At 51.3% G+C, this 26,379-nt stretch overlaps 1 protein-coding gene across 3 annotated transcripts in view; it reads right to left on the bottom strand.

Annotated features, from left to right (window-relative positions):
- vars2 (valyl-tRNA synthetase 2, mitochondrial) overlaps positions 1 to 26,379 on the bottom strand; it is a 46,000-nt gene that overhangs the window by 11,769 nt on the left and 7,852 nt on the right. For 2 of the 3 annotated variants that reach the window (XM_041212823.1, XM_041212825.1), the window contains 18 exons: positions 25,871 to 25,952; positions 24,479 to 24,598; positions 23,231 to 23,339; positions 20,585 to 20,673; positions 19,978 to 20,068; positions 18,710 to 18,837; positions 17,620 to 17,723; positions 17,172 to 17,253; positions 16,653 to 16,729; positions 14,902 to 14,986; positions 13,811 to 13,916; positions 13,515 to 13,585; positions 12,084 to 12,209; positions 11,230 to 11,334; positions 10,928 to 10,996; positions 5,527 to 5,605; positions 4,910 to 5,037; positions 2,626 to 2,778 (listed from right to left, as the gene is read on the bottom strand). In XM_041212823.1, coding sequence (XP_041068757.1) covers positions 2,626 to 2,778; positions 4,910 to 5,037; positions 5,527 to 5,605; positions 10,928 to 10,996; positions 11,230 to 11,334; positions 12,084 to 12,209; positions 13,515 to 13,585; positions 13,811 to 13,916; positions 14,902 to 14,986; positions 16,653 to 16,729; positions 17,172 to 17,253; positions 17,620 to 17,723; positions 18,710 to 18,837; positions 19,978 to 20,068; positions 20,585 to 20,673; positions 23,231 to 23,339; positions 24,479 to 24,598; positions 25,871 to 25,952 — 1,804 coding nt within the window. The remainder of the gene's footprint in view (positions 1 to 2,625; positions 2,779 to 4,909; positions 5,038 to 5,526; positions 5,606 to 10,927; positions 10,997 to 11,229; positions 11,335 to 12,083; positions 12,210 to 13,514; positions 13,586 to 13,810; positions 13,917 to 14,901; positions 14,987 to 16,652; positions 16,730 to 17,171; positions 17,254 to 17,619; positions 17,724 to 18,709; positions 18,838 to 19,977; positions 20,069 to 20,584; positions 20,674 to 23,230; positions 23,340 to 24,478; positions 24,599 to 25,870; positions 25,953 to 26,379) is intronic. The other variant, XM_041212824.1, reaches the window with a different exon arrangement.

Raw genomic sequence — 26,379 nt, 5'->3', positions numbered from 1 at the left:
AACACAGACAGTGAGAAATGCACCTTATCACAGACAGTGAGAAATGCACCTTATCACAGACAGTGAGAAATGCACCTTATCACAGACAGTGAGAAATGCACCTTAACACAGACAGTGAGAAATGCACCTTATCACAGACAGTGAGAAATGCACCTTAACACAGACAGTGAGAAATGCACCTTAACACAGTGAGAAATGCACCTTATCACAGACAGTGAGAAATGCACCTTAACACAGACAGTGAGAAATGCACCTTAACACAGACAGTGAGAAATGCACCTTAACACAGACAGTGAGAAATGCACCTTAACACAGACAGTGAGAAATGCACCTTATCACAGACAGTGAGAAATGCACCTTAACACAGACAGTGAGAAATGCACCTTAACACAGACAGTGAGAAATGCACCTTAACACAGACAGTGAGAAATGCACCTTATCACAGACAGTGAGAAATGCACCTTATCACAGACAGTGAGAAATGCACCTTAACACAGACAGTGAGAAATGCACCTTAACACAGACAGTGAGAAATGCACCTTAACACAGACAGTGAGAAATGCACCTTAACACAGACAGTGAGAAATGCACCTTATCACAGTGAGAAATGCACCTTAACACAGACAGTGAGAAATGCACCTTATCACTGACAGTGAGAAATGCACCTTATCACAGACAGTGAGAAATGCACCTTAACACAGACAGTGAGAAATGCACCTTAACACAGACAGTGAGAAATGCACCTTATCACAGACAGTGAGAAATGCACCTTAACACAGACAGTGAGAAATGCACCTTAACACAGACAGTGAGAAATGCACCTTAACACAGACAGTGAGAAATGCACCTTATCACTGACAGTGAGAAATGCACCTTATCACTGACAGTGAGAAATGCACCTTAACACAGTGAGAAATGCACCTTAACACAGACAGTGAGAAATGCACCTTATCACAGACAGTGAGAAATGCACCTTAACACAGACAGTGAGAAATGCACCTTAACACAGACAGTGAGAAATGCACCTTAACACAGACAGTGAGAAATGCACCTTAACACAGACAGTGAGAAATGCACCTTAACACAGACAGTGAGAAATGCACCTTAACACAGACAGTGAGAAATGCACCTTAACACAGACAGTGAGAAATGCACCTTAACACAGACAGTGAGAAATGCACCTTATCACAGACAGTGAGAAATGCACCTTAACACAGACAGTGAGAAATGCACCTTAACACAGACAGTGAGAAATGCACCTTAACACAGTGAGAAATGCACCTTATCACAGACAGTGAGAAATGCACCTTATCACAGACAGTGAGAAATGCACCTTAACACAGTGAGAAATGCACCTTATCACAGACAGTGAGAAATGCACCTTAACACAGACAGTGAGAAATGCACCTTATCACAGACAGTGAGAAATGCACCTTAACACAGACAGTGAGAAATGCACCTTAACACAGACAGTGAGAAATGCACCTTAACACAGACAGTGAGAAATGCACCTTAACACAGACAGTGAGAAATGCACCTTATCACAGACAGTGAGAAATGCACCTTAACACAGACAGTGAGAAATGCACCTTAACACAGACAGTGAGAAATGCACCTTAACACAGACAGTGAGAAATGCACCTTAACACAGACAGTGAGAAATGCACCTTAACACAGTGAGAAATGCACCTTAACACAGACAGTGAGAAATGCACCTTAACACAGACAGTGAGAAATGCACCTTAACACAGACAGTGAGAAATGCACCTTAACACAGACAGTGAGAAATGCGCCTTAACACAGACAGTGAGAAATGCACCTTAACACAGACAGTGAGAAATGCACCTTAACACAGACAGTGAGAAATGCACCTTAACACAGTGAGAAATGCACCTTATCACAGACAGTGAGAAATGCACCTTAACACAGACAGTGAGAAATGCACCTTAACACAGTGAGAAATGCACCTTATCACACACAGTGAGAAATGCACCTTAACACAGACAGTGAGAAATACACCTTATCACAGACAGTGAGAAATGCACCTTAACACAGACAGTGAGAAATGCACCTTAACACAGTGAGAAATGCACCTTAACACAGACAGTGAGAAATGCACCTTAACACAGACAGTGAGAAATGCACCTTAACACAGACAGTGAGAAATGCTCCTTATCACAGACAGTGAGAAATGCACCTTAACACAGACAGAGAAATGCACCTTAACACAGACAGTGAGAAATGCACCTTAACACAGTGAGAAATGCACCTTAACACAGACAGTGAGAAATGCACCTTAACACAGACAGTGAGAAATGCACCTTATCACAGTGGGACGCACTGGGCTGTCGAGTCTCAGAGTGACTGATGGTGCTCACAGCTGCATCGGGTCTTGGTGTAGCGGATATATGAGACACCCAGACGTGAGCCTGTCCGAGCGTAACGAGAGAGAGGAGTATGTGTGAGGGGGGATAGAAAGAGTAAGGGGGTGAGAGAGAGAGGGTGGGGTGGGGGTGAGAGAGAGAGAGCACGTGTGAGAGGGGGAGAGAGAGAGAGGAAGGGGGTGAGAGAGACGAGCGAGAGAGAGACAGTGGCAGGAGAGAGAGAGAGATGCTTCACACTCACCAGGTAAACGTCACACAGGTCATGGAGCCAGAATCGGTGTATGGCGGAGGTCACTGCTTGGAGGTTGTATTCCTGGAAGCCCTGGTCACAGGCTGCGATGGTGTGGAGGAGCCGGCTGAGGATCCAGCGATCAATGGCAGCTGCTGGATGGACCTGGGAACAGGAGGGTAATCCCCGTCACTTCCAGTCACCACTCGATTAATCGCATCCTCCTCGTGATTCCACACCCCCCCCCGACCCTCCCCCACTTCCACACCCCCAATGCACCCGACTCAGGTGAGAACATTCACTGCATCTCGGATCCCGAACCTTTGGGGGAACAATCCAGAGAGCGGGAATCCGAATCACCAATGTCCTTTAGGGAAGGACCGCTGTTCTCCCTCCTTACCTGCCCTGCCGTGTACGTGACTCTAGCCCCAGAGCAATGGCCGAGAGAACAACTCAATCAAATCTGAAGAAGAGTCATACGGACTCGAAATGTTAACTCTGTGTCTCTCTCTCTCTGTGGATGCCGTCCAGCCTGCTGAGCTTTTCCAGCTGTTTTTGTTTGCCCGATTTCCAGCAATCCGCAGTATTTTGGTTCAAATCAAATCAAAGCCTGACTCAAGGGATGGGCAAGAGGTCTTGCCAACCTGGGGTTTTGTTTAATTTGAAAACACACCAATAAAGCTCTGGTCTGGGAAGCACAGCAGCCCTGGCGCTTAACCTGCGGGACGTGGACCTGCTGAAACAGACCATTCGTTTTCTTTATTGTTTCAAGGGAAGAGCCGGCACTTGTTGCCCATCCGTAATTGCCCTTGAGCTGAGCGGCTTGCTGGGCCATTTCTGAGGGCAGTTAAGAGTCAACCACGTTGCTGAGAGCCAGGCCAGGTTAAGGCAGCAGATCTCCTTCCCTGAAGGACATTAGTGAACCAGATGGATCTTTTTTCTTAACAACAATGGTTTCCTGGTCACCGTCACCGAGGCGAGCTTTAAATCCCATTCGTCAAATCTGGAATTGAAGTTCCCCCTAGTTGGATTTGAGCCCATTTTGCCTGGGCCTCTGGACGACCAGTCCAGTGACAAGACCACAGCGCTGCCATCTCCCCTCTCCTGTCCGTGATGCTCTGTCTGGCGGGGCCAACTGTTCCCCTCCCACTGTCCTCCTGAGCTCGTTTTCACACAATCCCTCCTTCCAAACAACGCCAACACCCGGGGTAATCCTCCCCCAACACCCGGGGTAATCCTCCCCCAACACCCGGGGTAATCCTCCCCCAACACCCGGGGTAATCCTCCCCCAACACCCGGGGTAATCCTCCCCCAACACCCGGGGTAATCCTCCCCCCATTATCTGAGATAATCCTCCCCCAACACCCAGGATAATCCTCCCCCAACACCCGGGATAATCCTCCCCCAACACCCGGGATAATCCTCCCTCCATATCCGGGATAATCCTCCCCCCATTATCCGGGATAATCCTCCCCCCATTAGCCGGGATAATCCTCCCCCCATTAGCCGGGATAATCCTCCCCCCATTATCCAGGATAATCCTCCCCTCATTATCCGGGACGATACTCCCCCTCCTCCCCCAATACCCAGAAACACCCACCCAAGCCACTGGCTTTTGACAATGGCCCCACACCCAGGACCTGGGACAGCCCTCCCACCTCACCTCGAGACGTCCCCATCTGAGACACCCCCTGCCTCATACTTGGGGCACACCACGAACACCTTGGACACCCCATCCAATCCTCAAAGGCATTGCAATCCAGGACAACCCCCTCACACCCACCCACATATCCCCCACCCCACAAGAAACACCCCCACCTCTCCCCACCCTGAACATCCCCTACCCTCATCCCAGATACATCCTGCCCACCTCTCTCACAGACATGCCCATTCCTCCAGATACATCCCCACCCCACCCCCACCTCACATGCCCATTCCTCCAGAGACATTTTCACCATCCACCTCAGAGACAAGCCCATTCCGAGTCATTCCCACTCACCTCTCTCATACAGAGACACGCCTGCTCCCCCAGATACATCCCCAACCCACCCAGAGACACACCCATTCCCCCAGAGACATCCCTACCCTGCCAGAGACATTCCCACCCCCACACCACCCAGAGTACGCCCATTCCCCCAAAGATATCCACACCCATTTCTCACAGAAATTGTCCTTTCCCTAGAAACATCACCACCCCTGCCGCACAGATATGCCCATTCCCGAGACATTCCCACCCCTCTAATACATCCCCCATTCCCAACACACAGAGACATCCCCACATCCAGCTCTCTCTCACCATATCTGTTGGCCAAGGCTGGAAATTCTCAGGCAAAGCGGAAAACGTAAACTTCATGGTGTTCCAGATCTTGTTACAAAATCGGCGGGAACTCAGGAACGTTGCAATATCCAAATTAATGTCCTCTCCTGGGTTTTGGGGAGTGGGAGGAAGAGTGGGCTGGGGTGGGGGAAGAGAGGTGGGGTGGAGGGGGAGAGGTGGTGTGTGTATGTGTGTGTGCGTGTGTGAGAGAGAGAGAGAGAGAGAGAGAGGGGGAGAGAAAGAGAAAGAGGGGAGGTGTGAGAGAGAGACAGACATAGAGAGAGAGAGAAAGAGAAAGAGAGAAGAAGAAGGGAGGTGTGAGAGAGAGATAGACATAGAGAGAGAGAGAGAGAGGGGTGTGTGAGAGACAGAGGTAGGGAGCGAGGGGGGAGGGAGCGAGGGCATGGTGTGAGAGAGGGGGATGGGTGTGAGAATGGGGAGGGGGGTAAGAAGGGGGGAGGGTGTGGGGGGGAGTCGGGGAGAAAGTGCAACCAGAATGTGTTAATGAGACAGATGTGGAAAGAGGGACTCAAGAGAGATTAACCCGAATATTAGAAAGAAAGCACATCTATATTTCAGTTCTTATTGCTACTCACCCTGACACTTGTATGAAGACAGGGAAAAGCGGAGAGCATCTGTACCACATTCCGGGATCCCGCGTGGAAAATCCCGTTTCTGTGTGGGGGGGGGGGGGGAGAGAGAAAAATGAAAGTGATTCGTCGCTGTCTCTTACCCCCTCCCTGCTGGATTAACATCTCCGAATCTTCCTGCAATGATGTGTGCCAAATTCCACCAGGAAAAATTGGTAAAACCGTGACAACGATTTGCATTTATTTAGCACCTTCAGCGTCGTAAACAATTCACTTGGCACTTTTGAGGAGCCTCAGAGAGGGACGGACGGCAGGAGGTAAAAGGCCTAATGAAAGAGGCCACACGTAAGTGCATTCTTCCCAATCCCACCCCACGTGGCCATGTTTCGAAGATCTCCCCATCCCCGGATTGCCTCAGCACTCAAAAAAAATCTCTCAATCTCAGACTCGGTGGAGCGTCCACAGCTCTCTAGGTAGAGAATTTCAAAGATCCAAAACCCAGACTGCAGAAATATCTCATCATCGTCCTAAATCATTACTGTACATGCCTTCAACATAGTGATATCTTTCAGAAAGTTTTGTACAGTTGTTCTACGAAGATACAAATCAGGAGCAGGAGGAGGCCACTCGGCCCCTCGAGCCCACTCCAGCATTCAATAAGATCATGGCTGATCTGATTGTAACCTCAATCCCACATTCCTGCCTACCCCTGATAACCTTTCACCCCCTTGCTTATCAAGAGTCTATCTAGCTCTGCCTTAAAATATTCAAAGGCTCTGCTTCCACTGCCTTTTGAGAAGAGAGTTCCAATGACTCAACCCTCAGGGAAAAAATTTCTCCTCATCTCTTGTATTAAATGAACGCCTTATTTTTAAACAGTGACCCCCTAGTTCTAGGTTCTCCCACAAGAGGAAACATCCTCTCCACATCCACCCTGTCGAGACCCCTCAGGATCTTAAATGTTTCAATTAAGTTGCCTCTTGCTCTTCTAAATTTCACTGGATGCAAGCCTAACCTGTCCAGCCTTTCCTCACAAGACAACTCACCTGTTCAAGGTATTAGGCAAGTAAACCTTCTCTGAACTGCTTCTGACACATTTAGATCTTTCTTTAAATGAGACCAGTACTGTACACAGTATTCCAAATGTGGTCTCACCCTGTACAACTGAAGCATAACCTCCCTACTTGTGTAATCAATTCCCCTCACAATAAATGATAACATTCTATTAGCTTTCCCAATTACTTGTTGTTCATGCATACTAGCCTTTTGTGATTCATGCACTATGACACCCAGATCCCTCTGAAATTCAGAGCTCTGCAATCTCTCACCATTTAGGTAATAAGCTTCTTTTTTATTCTTCCTGCCAAAATGAACAATTTCACACTTGCCCACATTATACTCCATTTGCCCACTCACTTAACCCAACTAAGTCACTTTGTAGCCTCCTTACATCCTCTTCGTAATTTACTTTCCTACCTACCTGATTTGTGTCATCAGCAAATTTAGCATCCATTCCTTCAGTCCCTTCATCCAAGTCATTTATATAAATTGTAAAAGTTGAGGCCCCAGCACTGTTCCCTGTGGCGCACCACTCATCACATCCTGCCAACCAGAAGAAGACCCATTTATGCCAACTCTGCTTCCTGTTAGCTGGCCAATCTTCTATCCACACCAGTATGTTACCCCCTGCACCATGAGCTTTTATCTTCTGCAATAACGTTTGATGTGACACTTTATCCAATGCCTTCTGGAACTCTAAGTACAGTACATCCACCGGTTCCCCTTTATCCACAGCACATGTGGCTCCTTCAAAGAACTCCAAGAAATTGGTTAAACATGATTTCCCTTTTACAAAACCATGCTGACTCTGTCTGATTGCCTTGGATTTTTCTAAGTGCCCTGCTAAAATATCTTTAGTAATAGAATCTAACATTTTCCCTATGACAGATATCAGCCTGACTGGCCTATAGTTTCCTGCTTTCTGTCTCCCTCCCTTTTTGAATAAAGCAGTTATATTTGCTACTGTCCAATCCAATGGAACCTTCCCACAGTCTAGGGAATTTTGGAAAATTAAAACTAGTGCATCAACTATCTCACTAGCCACTTCTTTCAAGACCTTAGGGCGAAGTCCATCTGAACCTGGGGGTTGGTCAGCCGGCAGTCCCAACAATTTGCTCAATACCACTTCCATGGTGATTGTAATTTTCCCCAAATTCCTCCCTTACTTCCATTTCCTGATTTACAGCTATTTCCGGGACTCTACTAGCGTCCCATTGCGCGGTTTGCTCCAAAATAACAGACATTTCTTAGTCATTTCAGACACGGTAGCAAGGTTTCAATTTATTCTTTCATGGGATGTGGGTGTCACTGGCAAGGCCAGCATTTGTTGCCCATCCCTAATTGCCCTCAAGGAGGTGGTGGTGGTGGTGGTGAACCGCCTTCTTGAACCGTTTGCAGTCCATTATTGCTCAACTTGATACAACCGGGTTGAACCATTTCAGAGGGCAGTTAAGAATCAACCACAATGGCTCTGGGATCACATGTAGGCCAGGCCGTGTTATAATGGCTGATTTACTTCCCTAAAAGGGCATTTGTGAACCAGGTGGGTTTATGCAACAATCGGTGATAGGTTCATCGTTATGGAGACTCACTTTTAAATTCAGTTAATTAAACCTGAAATTAAATTCCACCAGCTGGCATGGTGGGATTTGAACCTGCTTCCACAGAGCATTAGCCTAGGCCTCTGGATTACCAGTCCAGAGCCATTACCACTGTGCCACCGCTTGTGGGAAGAGCATAACTGAAAGCCGTCGATGTGGGAGAGTTGCTAAAAAAAAAAATCAGGAATTGAACTGAAACCTCTTTACCCAGAGAGAGGTGAGAACGTGGAACTCGCTACCACAGGCAGTGGTCAAAGTGAATTGTAAAAGATACATTTTAAGAGGGAGCCAGACAAGCAAATGAGGGAGAAGGGAATTAAAGGGTTACAATGGTAGATTTAGATCAGAGAAGATGGGAAAAGGCTCAAGTGGTGTATAAACAACAGCATGGACTGGTTGGGACGAGTGGCCTGTTTCTGTGCCCTATAACCCACGGTAAGCAAGAAGTCCAGCCATATAACATGAACCTGTCCACATGTACAATATCAGCCCCAAGCTTGAAAAAGGAGTAGAACATACTATAAAGTGTTCCGAGCTGGAGAAATCAAATATCGCGTGGTATTAGCTGAAAGAACATTCTAAGATGGATTTGGTGCCAGGAAGTCATTATGTAAAAAGGAAAATTCAGTTAACAATTATATCAACCACAGCTTAATAGCTTATTGGGGGAACCCCACAGGGATCATTAGCCACAATGAATTGCCAGCGTTTACTGGACACAAACTTTCAATCATAATTTCTGTGGAAATAAGCTTGCATTTCTTAAAATTAGGATCTTGCTTCAAGCTGCCAGGAAGTGTTGCAAGAATGAGTGCCTGTAATTAATTATCCCTGCATCCCTCAATCCCATTAAAAACCATATTAACTGCTGGGAGACAATTCCACATGCCCATCAGATCAGATGGAGCTGTAATACTATTTCAAGAGATCACTCAGGTTTTATGAAGAGATAACTTCAGGCCGACAGTGATCACCAATTTGCAGCCAAGTATATATTCAATGAAACGTTTGTCTTCCTGTGTTTAATCCTCCGTTCAGTTCTGTTTGCTTGGTTAATAAATCCAATTTTTAAAAAAGCGTCGACCTTTTAAAGGAACACAAGCTATTTCCACAGAAATTATTATTGAAAGTTCTGGTCCAATAAACGCTGGCAATTCATTGTGGTTAATGATCCAAGGCTCACCAAACTAATTCCTGGGATGGCAGGATTGTCTTATGATTGAGGAGACTGGGTCTGTATTCTCTTAAGGAGTTTAGAAGAATGAGAGGTGACTCCAGTGAAGTGTACAAAACTCCTCATAGGGCTCGACAGGGTAGATGCAGGACAGATACTTCCTCTGGCTGGGGGGTGGGGATGGGCGTCTAGGACCAAGGGACACAGTCTCAGAATAAGGGGCAGGCCATTTAGGAGTGAGATGAGGAGGAATTTCTTCACTCAGAGTATGGTGAATCTTTGGAATCCTCTATCCCAGAGGGCTGTGGAAGTTCAGTCATTGAGCACGCTCAAGACAGAAATCTGGAAAGTAATGACATCAACGAATATGGAGATAGCGCAGTAGAGGCAGATGATCAGCCATGATCTACCTGAATGGCGGAGCAGGCTCGACGGGCTGAATGGCCTCCTCCTGTTCCTATGATAGATTTCTACAGATTAAAGACACCAAGGGATACGGGGATAGTGCAGGAAAACGGTGTTGAAGTAGATCATCAACCATGTTCTCATTCAATGGTGGAGTTGGCTCGAAGGACTGGATGGCCTACTCCTGCCCACATTTCTTATGCTCTTAACTTCTGTTCAGGAGCAAGAATTTACTCTGACAAATATAGCTAAAACTAGGGACCATAAATATCAGATAAATCCAACACGGAATTGAAAAAAAACTTCTTTAGCCAGAATGATTTACAGAGTGAGAAACGCGTTACCACAGGGAGTGGTTAACAACAGGTGTATTTAAGGGGAAGCGAGGGGAAAAAGGAATAGAAGGGTTTGCTGATAGGGTGAGATGAAGAGGGATAGGAGGGGGCTTGAGCAGAGAAGAAACACCAACTGAATGGCCTGATCCTGTGCTGCACTTTCGATATAGTTCACCCTTCTACCCAGGGCTTGGTACCCACCAGCTGCCTGTGGACTGTCACCTGCTGGTAGCACCAGTCACTGGGTTGGCAGTGCAGCCATGGTCTAGGGGGGGTTAGTGATGGGGGGGGTGTGTGTGGGTGCCTGGGTGGTGAGGCTGGAGGGTGACACTGCTCCCGAGGGGTAGCCTGTGCCCAAACTCTGCCCGCAAACAGGCTCCAGCCGGGTGTGGGCCTAGACCCTGGGGGCTAGACTTCACAGACTGGCACTGCTTGCTGATACCTCCCAATGGTCCCTGCTACCGAAGCATCTGCCTGGCTTTACCAGCCCAAAAGCTGCCCTGCTTCAGCATCTTGTAGCCTCTTGTCACATTAAAAGGTGCTGTGTGAGTATTATTGTTGTGCAGTCTCTGGTTCAGCTAACCGAACTTCCCTCTCTTAGGGTGTGGGGTCAGGGGTGGCGGGTGGGGTGAATGGTTCACCTTATAGAGAGCGGGAGAGAATCCCTCAGGATCTGAGCAGTGGGTGAGCAGCGAGTCAGCGAGGAGGGTCTGGGATTGGCAAGGGAGGGTCAGAGTGGGATCTGGTCACCCACCCATCCTCGTGGGGAGGGGCGGGGCGGAGGAGTGTGCCAGATGGTCAACTGAGGGTCAGAGCACGATGTGCAAACTCACCTGTCCCTCCTGGGCAATGCGGCTTTCTCGAGGATCCAGGTTCCCCTCCTGTAGCTTCTTGTGAAGACGCTGGAAAGGAACAAGAGGTCATCAGAGTGAGGTTCCCAGCTCACGGCAGATTGTGGCAGGGGTGGGCGGGCACGGGGAGGGTAGCTTCTCCAGCTGGAGGGAAAACAACAAATGGGGTACGGGCAGGGGGGTGGAGGGCAGAGTGGGCGTGAACAGCAAATGTACAGAGTATGGCACAGACAGCACTGGGATGTGATTAGCAAACACACTCCCCACCTCCATCAGGCTATTACCAGCATTGAGATCCCGTTGATCACATCCAAGGGGTCAATGACGTTACCCAGCGACTTGCTCATCTTTCGCCCGTGAGAGTCACGCACCATGGAGTGAAAGAGAACCTGCAGCAAAGAAGGAAAAACTGTTCACAGGAAAACTCCGAGGGAGATGGAGAAGAAGGGTGAGAGCAGTAGGCCCAGAGAGAGAGAGGGGGGGGGGGACTCAGAGAGGGAGAGGGGGGGGACTCAGAGAGAGAGAGGGGGGGACTCAGAGAGAGAGAGGGGGGGACTCAGAGAGAGAGGGGGGGGGACTCAGAGAGAGAGAGAGGGGGGGACTCAGAGAGAGAGAGGGGGGGGACTCAGAGAGAGAGAGGGGGGGACTCAGAGAGAGAGAGGGGGGGACTCAGAGAGAGAGAGGGGGGGACTCAGAGAGAGAGAGGGGGAGACTCAGAGAGAGAGAGGGGGAGACTCAGAGAGAGAGAGGGGGGGACTCAGAGAGAGAGAGGGGGGGACTCAGAGAGAGAGAGAGGGGGGGACTCAGAGAGAGAGAGGGGGGGACTCAGAGAGAGAGAGAGGGGGGGACTCAGAGAGAGAGAGAGGGGGGGACTCAGAGAGAGAGAGAGGGGGGGACTCAGAGAGAGAGAGGGGGGGACTCAGAGAGAGAGAGAGAGGACTGACAGAGAGGAGACTCGCAGAGAGAGAGAGGTGAGACTCACAGAGAGAGATAGAGAGAGGGAGACTCAGAGAGAGAGAGCAGGTGACTCACACATACACCATGGGAGGACTGTAGCTAATGTGGGTTCTGCCCTAGCAATGGGTTGTTTCAGTGCTATGCCATGGCGATCTCACCTGTCACTGCCCCTCACACCCACCTGTCGGAAAGGCAGCTCCCCCATCAGTTGCTGGCCCAACATGACCATCCTCGCCACCCAAAAAAAGATGAGGTCACTTCCTGTCTCCAGCAGCGAGTTTGGGTAGAAGTTCCTCAAATCCGCCCTCTGTCAGGTAAAAGCAAGACCCGCATTAATACCGGTAGCTCAACACGTCTCAAAACTCTTCACTGGTAGCGAATCACATAGGAAGCGTTCTTATAGAGTAATAACGGAGTGAATGGCAGCATCTCATTGGCACACAGCAAGATATCGGGGGTTATGTGGATGGGCTGGACAAAGTGGCGTCGTCATCTTAGAACAGAGAACAAGAGAAAGATTCAGTTGAGGTGCTTGGACTCATGAAGGGCTTTGTAAGAGTAAATAAGGAGAAACAGTTTCCATTGGCAGGGGGGTGGTAACCAGAGGACAGGTAGTTCAGGTGATTGGCAAAAAAGAACCAGAAGGGGAGATGAGAGAAATCTGATTTCCTGGATTGAGTAGTTGTGATGTGCAATGAACTGCCTGAAAGGGCAGTGGAAGCAGATTCTATCTAATTTTCACAAAGCAATTGGATCAATAATGAATGGGGGAAATTCTGCAGAGAGTTGTTGGAGACAGGGTAGGGGGGTATGGGGGGGTGGTGAAAATGAGCAGTGGAGTGGGAACAATTGGATAGCTCTAAGCAAGAACCAGTACCGGCTCGATGGGTCGAATGGCCTCTTTTTTTTATTCGCTTGTGGGATGTGGGCATTGCGGACTAGGCCAGCATTTATTGCCCATCCCTAATTGCCCTTTTTCAGGGGGCATTTTTAAAGAGTCAACTGTGTTATACATGCAGGCCAGACCAGGTAAGGACAACAGATTTCCTTCCCTAAAGGAAATTAGTGAACCAAATGGGTCTTTACAACAATTGACAATGGTTTCATGGTCAACATCAGACTGCTGTTTTTTTTAAAACTGGATTCAAATTTCACCATCGATTTGAACCCGGGTTCCCAGAGCATTGCCTTGGGTCTCTGGAATACTAGTCAGTGAAAATGCCACCACCTCCCCTTTTTGCTGTATAATTCTGTAAATAGCAACTGGATTAGTGACCAGACCCATTTGCTTTAACGATTTGCTTAAGAGGGATAAATTATCAGCCAGGACATGGGAGAACTCTCCCCGCCCCTTCTGGTCATCCACCAGAGAGGGCAGAAGGAACCTCAGTTTAACCAGCATCGACAACTGTGTAGCACTCGCGCAGTACTGGAGTGGGACTTGAACCCACCACCTACTCGCTCTGAGGCATGAGTCCGCCCCACTGATCTATGGCTGACTGCTGATCAGAAACAGTCAGCCACGGGTAACTGGCGGGGGTGGGGGGGGGGGGGGGGGGGGGGTGCAGTGGCCAGGGTTCGGGGTCAGAGGTCAGAGTTGCTAATGACTCACCTCTCGTGGCCAGCCCATAGCCGCGAACGGGAATAGAGCAGAGGAAAACCACGTATCCAAGACATCCTCATCTGTGGAAATGAAAAACCACATAAGGGACGTGAGAACACAGCATGTCAGGGCTATGCCAGACACTAACAAGCACGGCTCATCCCGGGACAGTGCAGCACAGGCACCCAGTCCTGACCCAGGTTACTGTACAGACACACCCAGTCCTGACCCAGGTGACTGCACACACACACACACACACACACACGCCCCCGCCAGTGCTGTCCTGTCCCAGGTCTGTCTGTTACCTTGTGTCAGTGCAATCTCGCTCTCCTCTATCCCATGCTGCTTTGCTGCGTTCCTGCGAGCCTCCTCCTGATTCCGGCCGATTACCCAGAGCTCCTCCGTCTCTCCCTGTGACAGAGGGGAAATGAATCAGTGCTGTAGCCACGGGGACAGTAACCGTGCGACAGGTTCCTCTTGTGAAGCGCTGATCGGCACACAAGCTTTGTCCTGCGTTCCCTGTTCTGTTCATACGCCCCAAGGTCTCAACCTGCCCCTAACTGACTGCACCCTACTGGTGCCAGCACCCGATCTGTCCGACCTCCACACCCCCTCCCACCCCCAAAACCCACCCCCTCCCACCCAACCCATCGCACTCTGGCCTGACCCATTCAACACTGGTCACAAGCCCATCACCGGGCAGCATTTCCCGGCCCCCAGGCTATGTCACCCAATCCACCCCCAACTCCACACCACATGATCAGTCTACCACACCCCCCCACCCCCCCAACCCCTCCCCAGCTCCACCCACCCCCCATCTCACCCCAGTCAATTTCGGTTAACAATCAATCACTCAACTCCATTACACACCACCGCCGGCAAACCACCCCCCCCCCCATCACCATTAACATTATTGCCATTCCCCCGACCAACAACCCTCTCCCTGGCTCTGTCCCCACAACCAGCCCCCCTCCCCCACTCCATCCCCACACCACCTGGCCCCATCCCCACTCCCCCCTCCCTGGCTCTGTCCCTGTAACCACCACCACCCCCCCCATCGTTCCCCTGGCTTCGTCACTGCCCTGATTTCAGAATACACCACCGGCTCCCTTCCCCCACACCCACACCCCCAGTCCCACAACCCGCCACCAACCTCCTCCAACTTAGCCTGGCTCCCCCACTCTCGTCCTGTGCTCCAGCTCCTGGTTTCTGCATCCCCACCGCCAACATCCCCCCCCACCCCACCCCCACCCCCTACCCCTTCCACTTCCGGCAGCTCCCATTTTCCGAATCCCCCTCCTCCCACTCTCTCGGGCTCCGGGTTTTCCACGTCAGTTGCGCTTTTTGACAGAGGCCACCTCCCATGGGGAGGTAAAAGCTCTGGATTCACCCGCACCTCCAGGTCACGTGAGCCAGGGAAGGTGACACGATAGGCTGGAATCCGATGGCCCCACCAGAGCTGTCGAGATATGCACCAATCACTGCAAAACAAGGTGGGGGGAGGGGGGGTGTGGAAAACGAGGGGGAAGAAATCAGTGGTCAGTCTGCATCTGAGATTCAGCCGATTCAACGGAATACGCGTTCCCTTACTGAAAGGTGGGAAAAGCTCTGCCTGGATATTGCTACAAAACTCTTGAATCCCACCTCCCATTGCCATTCTTGTCACAACCACATGGAAGTAAATCTGCTGTGGAATTAAGGGGAATAGACACCATTCTGCAATTAGATATAAAATGATTAGAGTACCAGACAGCCTGATCTTCTACCTTATAAAAAGAATGAATAGTATATAAATGGTTGAGAATTTAGTAAACTCAAACCTTGACTGCATTTTTATGGATAGATAAATGTGGAGTGTCGGAGACCTTTTTGCTTTTATTCTGCTAATTGAACAGGCCTGCATTTTGCAACTTATTATAATTATTTATATTCTCAAATGTTCATAATTGTGCAACCCTGTGATTACTTTTACTTTAACAATTGTCTATAGCTACGCTACGATGATTACTTGTTTAATTTGTATCACCATCATCAATTTGGTTTCCCGATAAACTGATTATATAATAATACCTCCACCCACCCACCTACCCCAACCCTTCCAGGATTCTCTGAGCCAATCCCAGAGCCAAGCAGATCACGGACGTATTTGCCATTCTCACTTGCCAGGACAGGGAGGGAATACCCGCCCACCTTGGAGGCTCCTCTTGATGCTTCCTACATTCCAACAGTGACTAGCTTCAAAAAGTATTTCATTGGCTCTAAAGCGCTTCGGGCCTCCCGAAGGTGATCATCAGGCGCTACAGAAATGCAGGCAGGGCTTGCTTTTCCATCCAGTCACATCCTCCACACGACTCGGGAACACAGGAACAGCTAAGGTCTATGGAACTGACCTTCTGTTATCCTGGTAAACGTGTGATACAACAATGGAGGAGTGGCTGACTGATCACACTGGCAGCCGCAGCTCAGGGGGTATCACACGGGACTTGAGCACATCATCTATGCTGACAACCCAGAGGCAGTGCTGCACTGTTGGAGGTGCCGAGGCACTATCGGCTCTCTCAGGTGGCGGTGAAAGACCTATTGGCCACTATTTTGAAGAAGAGGAGAGTCACTCCCCCCTACCCAGAGTTGTAATTGGAAGCCTTTCATTGACCTCTCTGAATTAGTCTATAACAGAGCCAGCGGTGAAGAAGCCCCAGCCGGTGGGGAGATTTGGGCACCGCACGTCCTAAGTTAGGTGCTCTTCCCAAGCACTGCGCACATGCCAGACGTCACCTCTCACATTACTCACTCAGCGAGCCGAAGGTGACTCCAGGCAGAGTGAGGCTGGCCGGGTGGCGTGGGGTCCCACCCAATCAAGACATTGTACCCGCGCAGCGCAAGATGGTGCCCGTGAGGGGGCAGGGCTGCGTAACCTCTTACGGGAGCAGAAATCGGGCAGAGGCATTCCCATTCCCACCCAGGGAGCGGGCACATGCAGGGTGTGTCCAGGGGGTGGTAGCTTCCCGGCTAAACATGGCTACATCAGGCCTGGGCAGGCAAAGTTCAATCCCTGCGTTCTGTGGGCCGCCCCAGCTCCCTCCGCGTGCACACCACCACCACCACCACCAACTCCACCACCACCACTACCCAGCCCCGAACACTGACCTGATGTTGGCAAGCCAGCTATGCCAGGTCTTCTGGAGGGAGGGAGGTGTGAAGCTTAGCTGCCCCCGATCCAGGGCCTACAGGACAGAGAAACATTAGCTCAGCCAGTGAATGACCAGGAACAGGTGCCAGGCCAGCGGTCGGTGCCAGTGCCCGCCGCGGAGCAAATTCACACTGCCACACGCCAGCTGGCTTATACATCAGAGCCAGAGCAGCTCGCCTGTAAACAGGCCACCCGACACCTGCTCGCTGCCTCACAGAGGAACATCGGCCGCCCATGTGGCCGATTGCGAACTGAATCCTTCCCTCACTGTAGGGTCAAAAATCATCCACACACCAGCCATGCCCTGTGGGGCTGGGTGGGACAGTGGGTCAGACACTGTCCTTTCCCCCTCTGGGACTGGGTGGGACAGTGGGTCAGACACTGTCCTTTCCCCCTCTGGGACTGGGTGGGACAGCGGGTCAGATAGTTCCCTTGTCTCTCAGTAAGTGAGCATGTGTTTAAGGAATGTCACTCACCGCCATCGCTTCCTCCGCAAGTTCCCGACACTGAACGTACCACTGGCTCTTCAGGAGTGGTTCGACCACATCACCAGATCGGCTGTAAGCGAACGAAGAGATGGTCAACCATGGAACCAACAGAGAGAGTCTCTGCACCCCAGGGAGGGTCAGCATTGATCAATACCCAGGGCACGTGGGGCATTGATCAATACCCAGGGCACCTGGGGCACTGGTCAATACCCAGGGCACCTGGGGCACTGGTCAATACCCAGGGCACCTGGGGCACTGGTCAATACCCAGAGCAGGTGGGGCACTGGTCAATACCCAGGGCACCTGGGCCACTGGTCAATACCCAGGCCATGTGGAGCACTGATCAATACCCAGCTAAATGACATAGCCAGCTCTCCTACAGCCCACCCAGTTAGGCAACACTACACACCCTCACATTCTCAGCATTTCTCCTTACCTGCACAAGCGTAACACCATGGGATGCTCCTTCAAACCACGATACAGGCCTCGCTCTGACAGAGCAGCCAACACCCTCTCACGGGCATCAAACCGCTTCACACCCTACAGAAATAAATGGGAGGCAGAGAGCACCGGAAGTGAGTGAGCATGGAAGATTGGGGGGGAGGGGGCATGGGAGGGAGGATGGGTGGTGAGGGGTTGAGCGAGGTGAGGGAGGGTGCGAGGTGAGGGGGTTGGGTGGTGAGAGTGTACAGGAGGTGACGGAGAGTGGGTGGTGAGGGAGGGCTGGGTGATGAGGGAGGATGTGTGGTGAGGGAGGATGTGTGGTGAGGGAGGGTGTGTGGTGAGGGAGGGTGTGAGGTGAGGGAGGGCGCGAGGTGAGGGAGGGCGCGAGGTGAGGGAGGGCGCGAGGTGAGGGAGGGCGCGAGGTGAGGGAGGGCGCGAGGTGAGGGAGGGTGGGTGGTGAGGGGGTGCGCGTGGTGAGGGGGTGTGGGTGGTGAGGGAGGGCACGAAATGAGTAAATGCAGGGGATGGAAAGCCATATAATGTGCAAGAGCACCGAGGACATGCGAGCGCCATGATCATCGATCATGCACCATCCTCACTCTCCCCATGTGGCCCCTTCCCCTTGCTCTCCCCCTGCACCTCCCCATGCTCTCCCCTCACTCCCCCAACTCACCCGCTCATTCCTCCACATGCTATCCCCCATTCATCCCTCACTACCCTCCCTTCCCCCCCCGCTCCTCCCCTCCCTTCCCACCCCCTGCTCCCCCCCGCTCCTCCCTTCCCTCCCCCCGCTCCTCCCTTCCCTCCCCCTGCTCCTCCCTTCCCTCCCCCTGCTCCTTCCTTCTCTCCCCCAGCTCTTCCCTTCCCTCCCCCAGCTCCTCCCTTCTCTCCCCCCCCGCTCCTCCCTTCTCTCCCCCCCCGCTCCTCCCTTCTCTCCCCCCCGCTCCTCCCTTCTCTCCCCCCCAGCTCCTCCCCTCTCTCCCCCAACTCCTGCCCTTGCTCCCTGGCTCCTCCCAATCTCGAACACCTCTTTGTTACCCTCATACCAGTTCCCGTTACCGTCCCGCTGACATTTCCATTACCTCCAGCCAATCTCCACTCTCGGTTGCCATGGTTCCATTCTCATTAAAGATGGAGATGAGAGGGAGCTGGTGTTTCAGGCTGAGCTCGTAGTCGGTATAGTCATGAGCAGGAGTCACCTTCACAGCACCTGTCAGGAAGAGGAGCACCAACTGAACAGGGCGGTCAGGAAAAGAGATAGCTGCTTACCTGCCCATTAATACCCACGGCAACACCAGTGTCACTGGACCATTGCCAGCACCACTACAGTCCCAGGCGAGCATAGTGTCAGTGCAGGGTCAGTATGCTCGCTCCGAATGGATCCCGGTCAGTGCAGGGTCAGTACGCTCGCTCCGAATGGATCCCGGTCAGTGCAGGGTCAGTACGCTTGCTCCAATTGGATCACGGGTCAGTGCAGAGTCAGTACGCTCGCCCCGAATGGATCCCGGGTCAGTACGCTTACCCCGAATGGATCCCAGGTCAATACGCTCGCCCCAAATGGATCCCGGGTCAGTGCAGGGTCAGTACGCTCGCCCCGAATGGATCCCGGGTCAATACGCTCGCTCTGAATGGATCCTGGTCAGTGCAGGGTCAGTATGCTCGCTCCAATTGGATCGCGGGTCAGTGCAGAGTCAGTACGCTCGTCCCAAATGGATCCCGGGTCAGTGCAGGATCAGTACCCTCGCCCCAATTGGATCGCGGATCAGTGCAGAGTCAGTACGCTCACTCCGAATAGATTGCGGGTCAGTGCAGAGTCAGTACGCTCACTCCGAATGGATCCCGGGTCAGTGCAGGGTTAGCACAGGGTCAGTATTACTACAGTCCCCACAGATTCCAGGATCAGCATTATAAAAACATAAGGTTATAGGAAATAGGAAAAGGAGTAGGCCATTCAGCCCATCGAGCCTTCTCCATCATTCAGGGCTGATCTGATTTTGGCCTTCATTCCACTTGCCTGTCCCCCATAATCCTTGACTCCTTTGTCGATCAAAAATCTGTCTAACTCCGCCTTGAATATATCAATGACCCAGCTTCCACATCCTCTGGGGTAGAGAATTCCAAAGGTTCACGACAGTCCCCGCAGGTTCTTGGCTGAGAGCAAGGTAGTAACGCCTGCTCCCACGGGACCCAGGAGTATGGGACAGCTCCCACTGGACCCTGGACGCGTGGGACAGCTCCCACCGGACCCCAGACGTGTGGGACAGCTCCCACGGGACCCTCTCCTCACTGCCGGTTTCGAGGTTCCAGAGTAATGTATTACACAGGAATGAGATTTGCTCTGAGCTATTACCTGTGCCGAACTCACGGTCGACCAGCGTATCGGCGAGAACAGGCAGCAGACGGCCTGTGAAGGGATGACGGAGCTGCTTCCCGACGAGATGCTGTAAGGAGGAGGAAGCAGAGGATACAGTTAATGAAGTGACTATTCACTGGAGAGTGCTCAATTCCAATCTCCCACCACAGCAGACTGTCCTGGTGTCAAAACGTACAGAAAAGGAATGAAGTCAGCACCGAAGAGCTCGATACAACCCAGCAGGGAGCATGAGAGAATGTCGGAAGGAAGACTAAGTGAATGCACGAGAGAGGGAGAGACAGAGGGATGGAGGGAGGGAGGGACAGAGGGAGGGAGGGACAGAGGGAGGGAGGGGCAGGGCGCTCACATGCAGGAAAGGGGGGGAGAGAGAGGGAGGGGGGAGGCAGAGGGGGCAGAGCACAGGGCAGAGAGAGAGAGAGAGAGAGAGAAAATGTGCACACAAGCATGCTTAAAGTAGAACATTTATTTCACCCCCTTTAATCTGTTCTAATCTGAAGATGACAATTATCCCGCTGCGCGACACTTCAGTGCACCCAGTGTCCTCAACACACCCGCCCTGCCCACCTCACCCCACCCGCCTCACCGTATACCGGCCATCGCCTGGATGGACCACCACTGCCACGTCACCCAGCATGGTTTCGGGCCGCGTTGTTGCCACGACAACCTCCTCACCTGAGCAGAGAAAAGGAGTGTGAATGGGTGGGTGAGTGAGTGGTGGGGGGTTTGAAAATATTTAACCCCGTACTGTGCGAGTAGAGGGTACTGGGCACATAACTCATTAAATGGCAGGTCAGGTGGAGAGAGCAGTTAATAAAGCAAACAGTATCCTGGGCTTTATTCATAGGGGCACAGAGCACAAGAGCAATGCAATTATGCAGAACTGGAGCGCTAGTTATGGGAAGGTGGTGGCATAGTGGCCACTGCCCTTGGACCCAGGGTAATGCTCTGGGGACCCGGGTTCAAATCCCACTACAACAGATGGTGAAATTTGAATTCAATAAAAATCTGGAATTAAAAGTCTAATGACAACCTCGAAACTGCTGCCGATTGTGGCAAAAACCCAATCGGTTCACTAATGTCCTTTAGGGAAGGAAATCTGCCTCCTTACCTGGTCTGGTTTACCCATGACTCCAGACCCACAGCAATGCGGCTGACTCTTAAATGCTCTCTGAACAAGGGCAATTAGGGATGGGCAATAAATGTTGCTTAGCCAGCAACACCTATATCCCAGGAACAAATAAAGGAAAAAAAACCTTAGCTGGAGTATTGGGTACAGTTCTGGGTGCCACATTATAGGAAGGATGTGAACAGATTGGAGAGATCGCAGAAGAGGTTTACAAAAATGATTCCAGGAATGAGAAACTTCAGTTGTGAAGAGAGATTGGAGAAGTTGGGACTGTTGTCCTTGGAGAGGAGAAGGCTAAGAGGAATTTGATAGAGGTGTTCAAAATTATAAGGGGGCTGGATAGGGTAGACAGGGAGAAACTGTTCCCGCTTGCAAAAGGATCGAGTGACTTGTAAAAGCAGCAAACGCAACGTGAGAAGAAACTTTTTCACACTGCGAGTGGTTCGGGTCTGGAATGCACTGCCTGGAAGTGTGGTGGAGGCAGTTTTAATCGGGACATTCAAGTGGGCATTAGATGATTATTTAAATAGAAACAATGTGCAAGGTTACGTGGGAAAAAGGCAGGAGAATGGCCGATTCGGAAAGCCGGTACAGACATGGCTTCCTTCTGCGCCGTAATAGTTGTGTGATTCTGTGCAGTAATGTGGCTCAGGATTGGTCTTTCCCCCACCCCTACCCAGTGCCATCCAATGGGGCGGAGGTGAAGTGACGTGCAGCACAGTGCGCATTTTTGTTTTAGTCTTTCATGGGATGTGAACAAGGCCAGCATTTGTGCTCATCTTTAATTGCTTCTGAGAAGGTAACGAGGGGAGGGCATGAGTTCAAATCCCACCATAAAAATTCAACTAGTAAAATCTGAAAACGAAAGCTCGCCTCAGTAATGGTGCCCACGAAACTACCACTGCCTCTCGTAAAAACCCATCTGGTTCACTAATGTCTTTCAGAGAAGGGAATCTGCCAACCTTATCCAGCCAGGCCTACACATGACTCCAGGCTCACAGCAACGTGGCTGGCTCTCAATTGCCCTCTGAAAAGGCTGGGCAAGCCACTCAGTTCAAGGGCAAATAAAAAACATATAACAAGATGACGGCTTGACACGGGTAAAGAGGAACATGGGAAAGTAAAATAAAGGAGAATGTAAACACTACCAATATAAATCAGTAGGAGGTGTAGAACATGGAATAGGAAGTAAAAGGGCTCAACACATAACACACTGATCTTTAGTACAAGTGGAGACTTAAGACTACAAATTGCCTCTGGATGTAAAGCCCAATGGATCGTCTACATGTGAGTATACAGACATTCTGATTGCATATGCTAATCAGTTTGCTGTCAGGAACTGAAAAAACCTTTGTCAGGTATTTTATTATCTCATGCATTTTGAATCTGCTTACTTAATGAAGGATCAGGAGAGCACTAGGTTTGAACCAATGAGAAATCTAACACAGTGCAGCTTCTCTGGGTTCCCGCTTCCCTCATCCCCAAGTTCTGGGGACAATCAACATCACCAGAATTCAGTTCCCGCCCCACCTGCACCCCTCCATGGGCTCACACCGGACTCGCTGTCACTGAATCTCACCCACAAGAAGCAACTGCAACAGTTCTGACTGTAACAGGACTTGTGCATAAACCTAATGTGATTACTGAAGTGATCCCCTCAGGAACTGTTGGGCTGCACTGCCCCAGAGGGCACCTGAAACACCCCAGCACCCCCACAATCTGGATTAGATAAATACCTAGGTCGCAGAGGGGGGAAAAGGACAGTGTCTGACCCACTGTCCCACCCAGTCCCAGAGGGGGAAAGGACAGTGTCTGACCCACTGTCCCACCCAGTCCCAGAGGGGGAAAGGACAGTGTCTGACCCACTGTCCCACGCAGTCCCAGAGGGGGAAAGGACAGTGTCTGACCCACTGTCCCACCCAGTCCCAGAGGGGGAAAGGACAGTTTCTGAGCCACTGTCCCACCCAGTCCCAGAGGGGGAAAGGACAGTGTCTGACCCACTGTCCCACGCAGTCCCAGAGGGGGAAAGGATAATGCCTTACACTCCAGGCTCCATCAAACGCTTTCAGAGAACAGTCAGCAGAGCGTCGCGCAGAAACTCACCGGAATCTTCCGTCAGGTATGCGAAGTGCACCAGCTCGCCAAAAGCCACCTTGTCCTGGTAGCCGGGGATGGAGATGTAGCTGCGGCCACTCAGTTCCCGGCTCTCCACCTGCACGTTTAAGAAAGGCACTGCGTGTAAACATTGGGTGAACCAGGAAAGGGAGAACGAGTAAATCGGGTGAGTGAAGGGGTCATTGTAACCTTCCACTGTGAATAGGAGGGGGCCGCTCAGCCTGGAGTTGATCTAAGAACAGGAGGAGGCCATTCAGGCCCTGAGCCTGCTCCATCCTTCAACTGGATTTGCAACTCATCTCCCCTCAGCTGCCTTTCTACCAAAACCCGCAAAGCCCTTATCTGGCAAAAATATACTGATCCCAGCCTCAACAGCTCCAATTATTTCCCCTAAATCCATGGCCTTTCCATCATTTTCCACTACCCTTTGCGTGAAGAAGTGCTTCCTGCTCTAATTTTAAGGTTCTGTTCTTTGTCTGGGTGCCTCCTACCAGAGCAATGTCCAGTACTGGATAAGCAGGAATTTCCTTCAACTAAACACTGGGGAGACTGAAGCCATCATCTTTTGTGCCACAAACTCCATTCCTCAGCTACCAACCCCATCCCTCTCCCTGGCACCAGAGGCTGAACCCAGAGTGCTCACAACATCAGTGTCATATCTGACCAGAGATGAGCTTTGCGCTGCCTATCCTTGCCTGCCTATTTCCATCTCCGTAACATCACACCTGTCCCGGCTCATCTGCTGCTGAAACCCTCACCCATGCCCTGTTACCTCTTGACTCGACTATCCTCAACGCATCTCTGGCTGGTCTCCCACACTCCAGACTCCGTAAACTGGAGGTCATCCAAAAACTCAGCTGCCCATGTCTTAACTCACGCCAAGTCTCATTCCCCTACCAGCCCTGTGCTCGCTGACCTACATGGCTCCCGGTCAAGAAACATCCTGATTTTATAATTCTCGTCCCTGTTTTGAAATCCTTCCGTGGCCTTACCCCTCCCCTGTCTCCGTAATCTCCTCCAAACCCACAGCCCTCTGAGATATTTGTAATCTTGCATTGCTGGCCGCCTCAGCTTCCCTGATTTTAAACTGCTTCAGCATTGGCCTCCATGCTCTCAGCTGCCTAAGCCCCATGCTCTCCATCGTGTGTGAATCGCTGTCAAAGTTTGCCCAGGAGGATTGCGCAAAGCACTTTATGAAACGTCAGTTGTTGAAACGGACACGGCCGGCGACTGTACCTCGATGTCGGAGATGGCGGAGTTCAGGGCACACGACCAGTTCACCAGCCTCTGGCTGCGGTACACCAGGCCGGCTTCATGCAGCTGCACGAACGCCTCAGTCACAGCCTCAGAGTAGCCCTGTGAAGATGACGGGAAAGAAGCCAGCGGGTGAGACTCCAGTCGCGACTACACGTCGAGAAACAGGCACCGGGTGGAAGTGAAGCCTCGTCTCAAGCCGCTCAGGCTAACGGTTAATGTCAGCGCGAGGAGCCACGATGACGGCAGCAAATTCACACAGCGACGGCAAACGGAGTCTCTCAGCCGCTCGCTGGCCTGTGGCGGTACGGGGGGCGGGGGGGGGGGGGGGGGGGGGGCGGGGGGGGGGGGGGGGGGTGCCTGCAGCACGTGCCACAGGTCAGTGCGCCTGAGCTGCACACTGCAGCCAGTGTTCTACCAGCGTCCCGCTGCCTTTCAGCTGGGTAAATTCCACCCGCCTTCCCTTATGAAGGTTCAGGGATCCTCCGGTCTTCAGCTGTTCCCATATCTAGGCCGAGCAGCAGGAGGAATCCACACCCACTCCATCTCAAAGAGCAAGCGTGGGGGAGCTGTCCAGCAGCTTAGCTTCGAGATGGGCAACCGTGGCAGTGGGTTTCTGGCTGATCAAGGAAGTAACAGAGCCCGGGGCAGAACAGGAGCGACAATTACTGAATAATACAGCACGGGAGGAGGAATCCATCTGGGCCATTGTACCTGTGCTGGCTCTTTAAAAGAGCTTCTCAATTAGTCCCACTTTTCCCCCAACAACCATCCCCCTCTCCCCCCTCTCCACCCCCCCCTCCCCCCTCCCCATAGCTCTGCAAATTTTTCTCTTTCAACTATTTCCCTTCTGAGAGTTATTACGGAATCTGCTTCCACCGCCCTCTCAGGCAGCACATTCCCGATCTCAGCTCGCTGCAAAAAAACGTAACTCACCTCAATTTCCCTCTCACTCTTTTGCGGAACAAGTTAAATCCACGTCCCCCTCCTGTACTGACCCTCCTGCCGCGGCAAAGAGGTTCTCCTTATTTACTCTATCAAAAAATTTTGAAGACTTCAATCAACTCTCCTTCTTGCTCTAAGGAGAACAATCCCACAGGCTTTCCACATTAACTGAAGTCCCTCATTCTGGATGCCATTCGGGTAAATCTCCCCCTCCAAGGCCTTGAAATCTTTCCTAAAGCGCAGTATCCATAACTGGACACAACACTCCACCTGAGATCTAGCCAGTGTTTTATATGGGTAGAGCAGAAAGGAGAGATGCAGCAGTCGTCCTTGGAATGAGATCCAGCAGGAAGAGGGTTGAAAGCTGCCTATGCACGACCTGCCTGTGTCACCAATAAAGCGCGAGGAGCCTTTTCCATGGCGACTCACCGCATCCATGGTGAAACGGGCCCGGTCCCAGTCCAGCGAAGAGCCCAACCGTCGGAGCTGATGGTAGATCTCACCCCCTTTCCTGCCAAGCACAATGCGAGAGGTACAAAGACAGACTTGAATTCCTACACATTTCATATCCATCGGGACAGCCCCCACGCTCTTTACAGTCAATGAAACATGTTGTCAAATGTCATCACTGCCGAGTTAAGGAAAATACAGCAGCCAATGCGCATGTGGCCATAGACCACAAACGGTAAAATGCTGGCGACCAGAATATTTCATTTCAGTAACGTTGATTACTGTGCAGTGCTCCCTCTGCACTGACCCTCCAACGATGCAGCACTCCCTCAGTATTCACCCTCTGACAGTGCAGCACTCCCTCAGTACTGCACCTGGAGAGTCAGGGTAGATTTTTGTGCTGCAGACTGGAACTTGAAGCCCCGACCTCCTAGCTCAGAGCTGAGCATGCTACCCACTGAACCACGGCCGGCACCGACGGTCACGGG

The sequence above is a fragment of the Carcharodon carcharias genome, chromosome 19, assembly GCF_017639515.1.
Source record: "Carcharodon carcharias isolate sCarCar2 chromosome 19, sCarCar2.pri, whole genome shotgun sequence".
NCBI lineage: Eukaryota > Metazoa > Chordata > Chondrichthyes > Lamniformes > Lamnidae > Carcharodon > Carcharodon carcharias.
The sequence above is the reverse complement of the archived record's forward strand: the minus strand, read 5'-3'. Positions and strand labels throughout refer to the sequence as shown.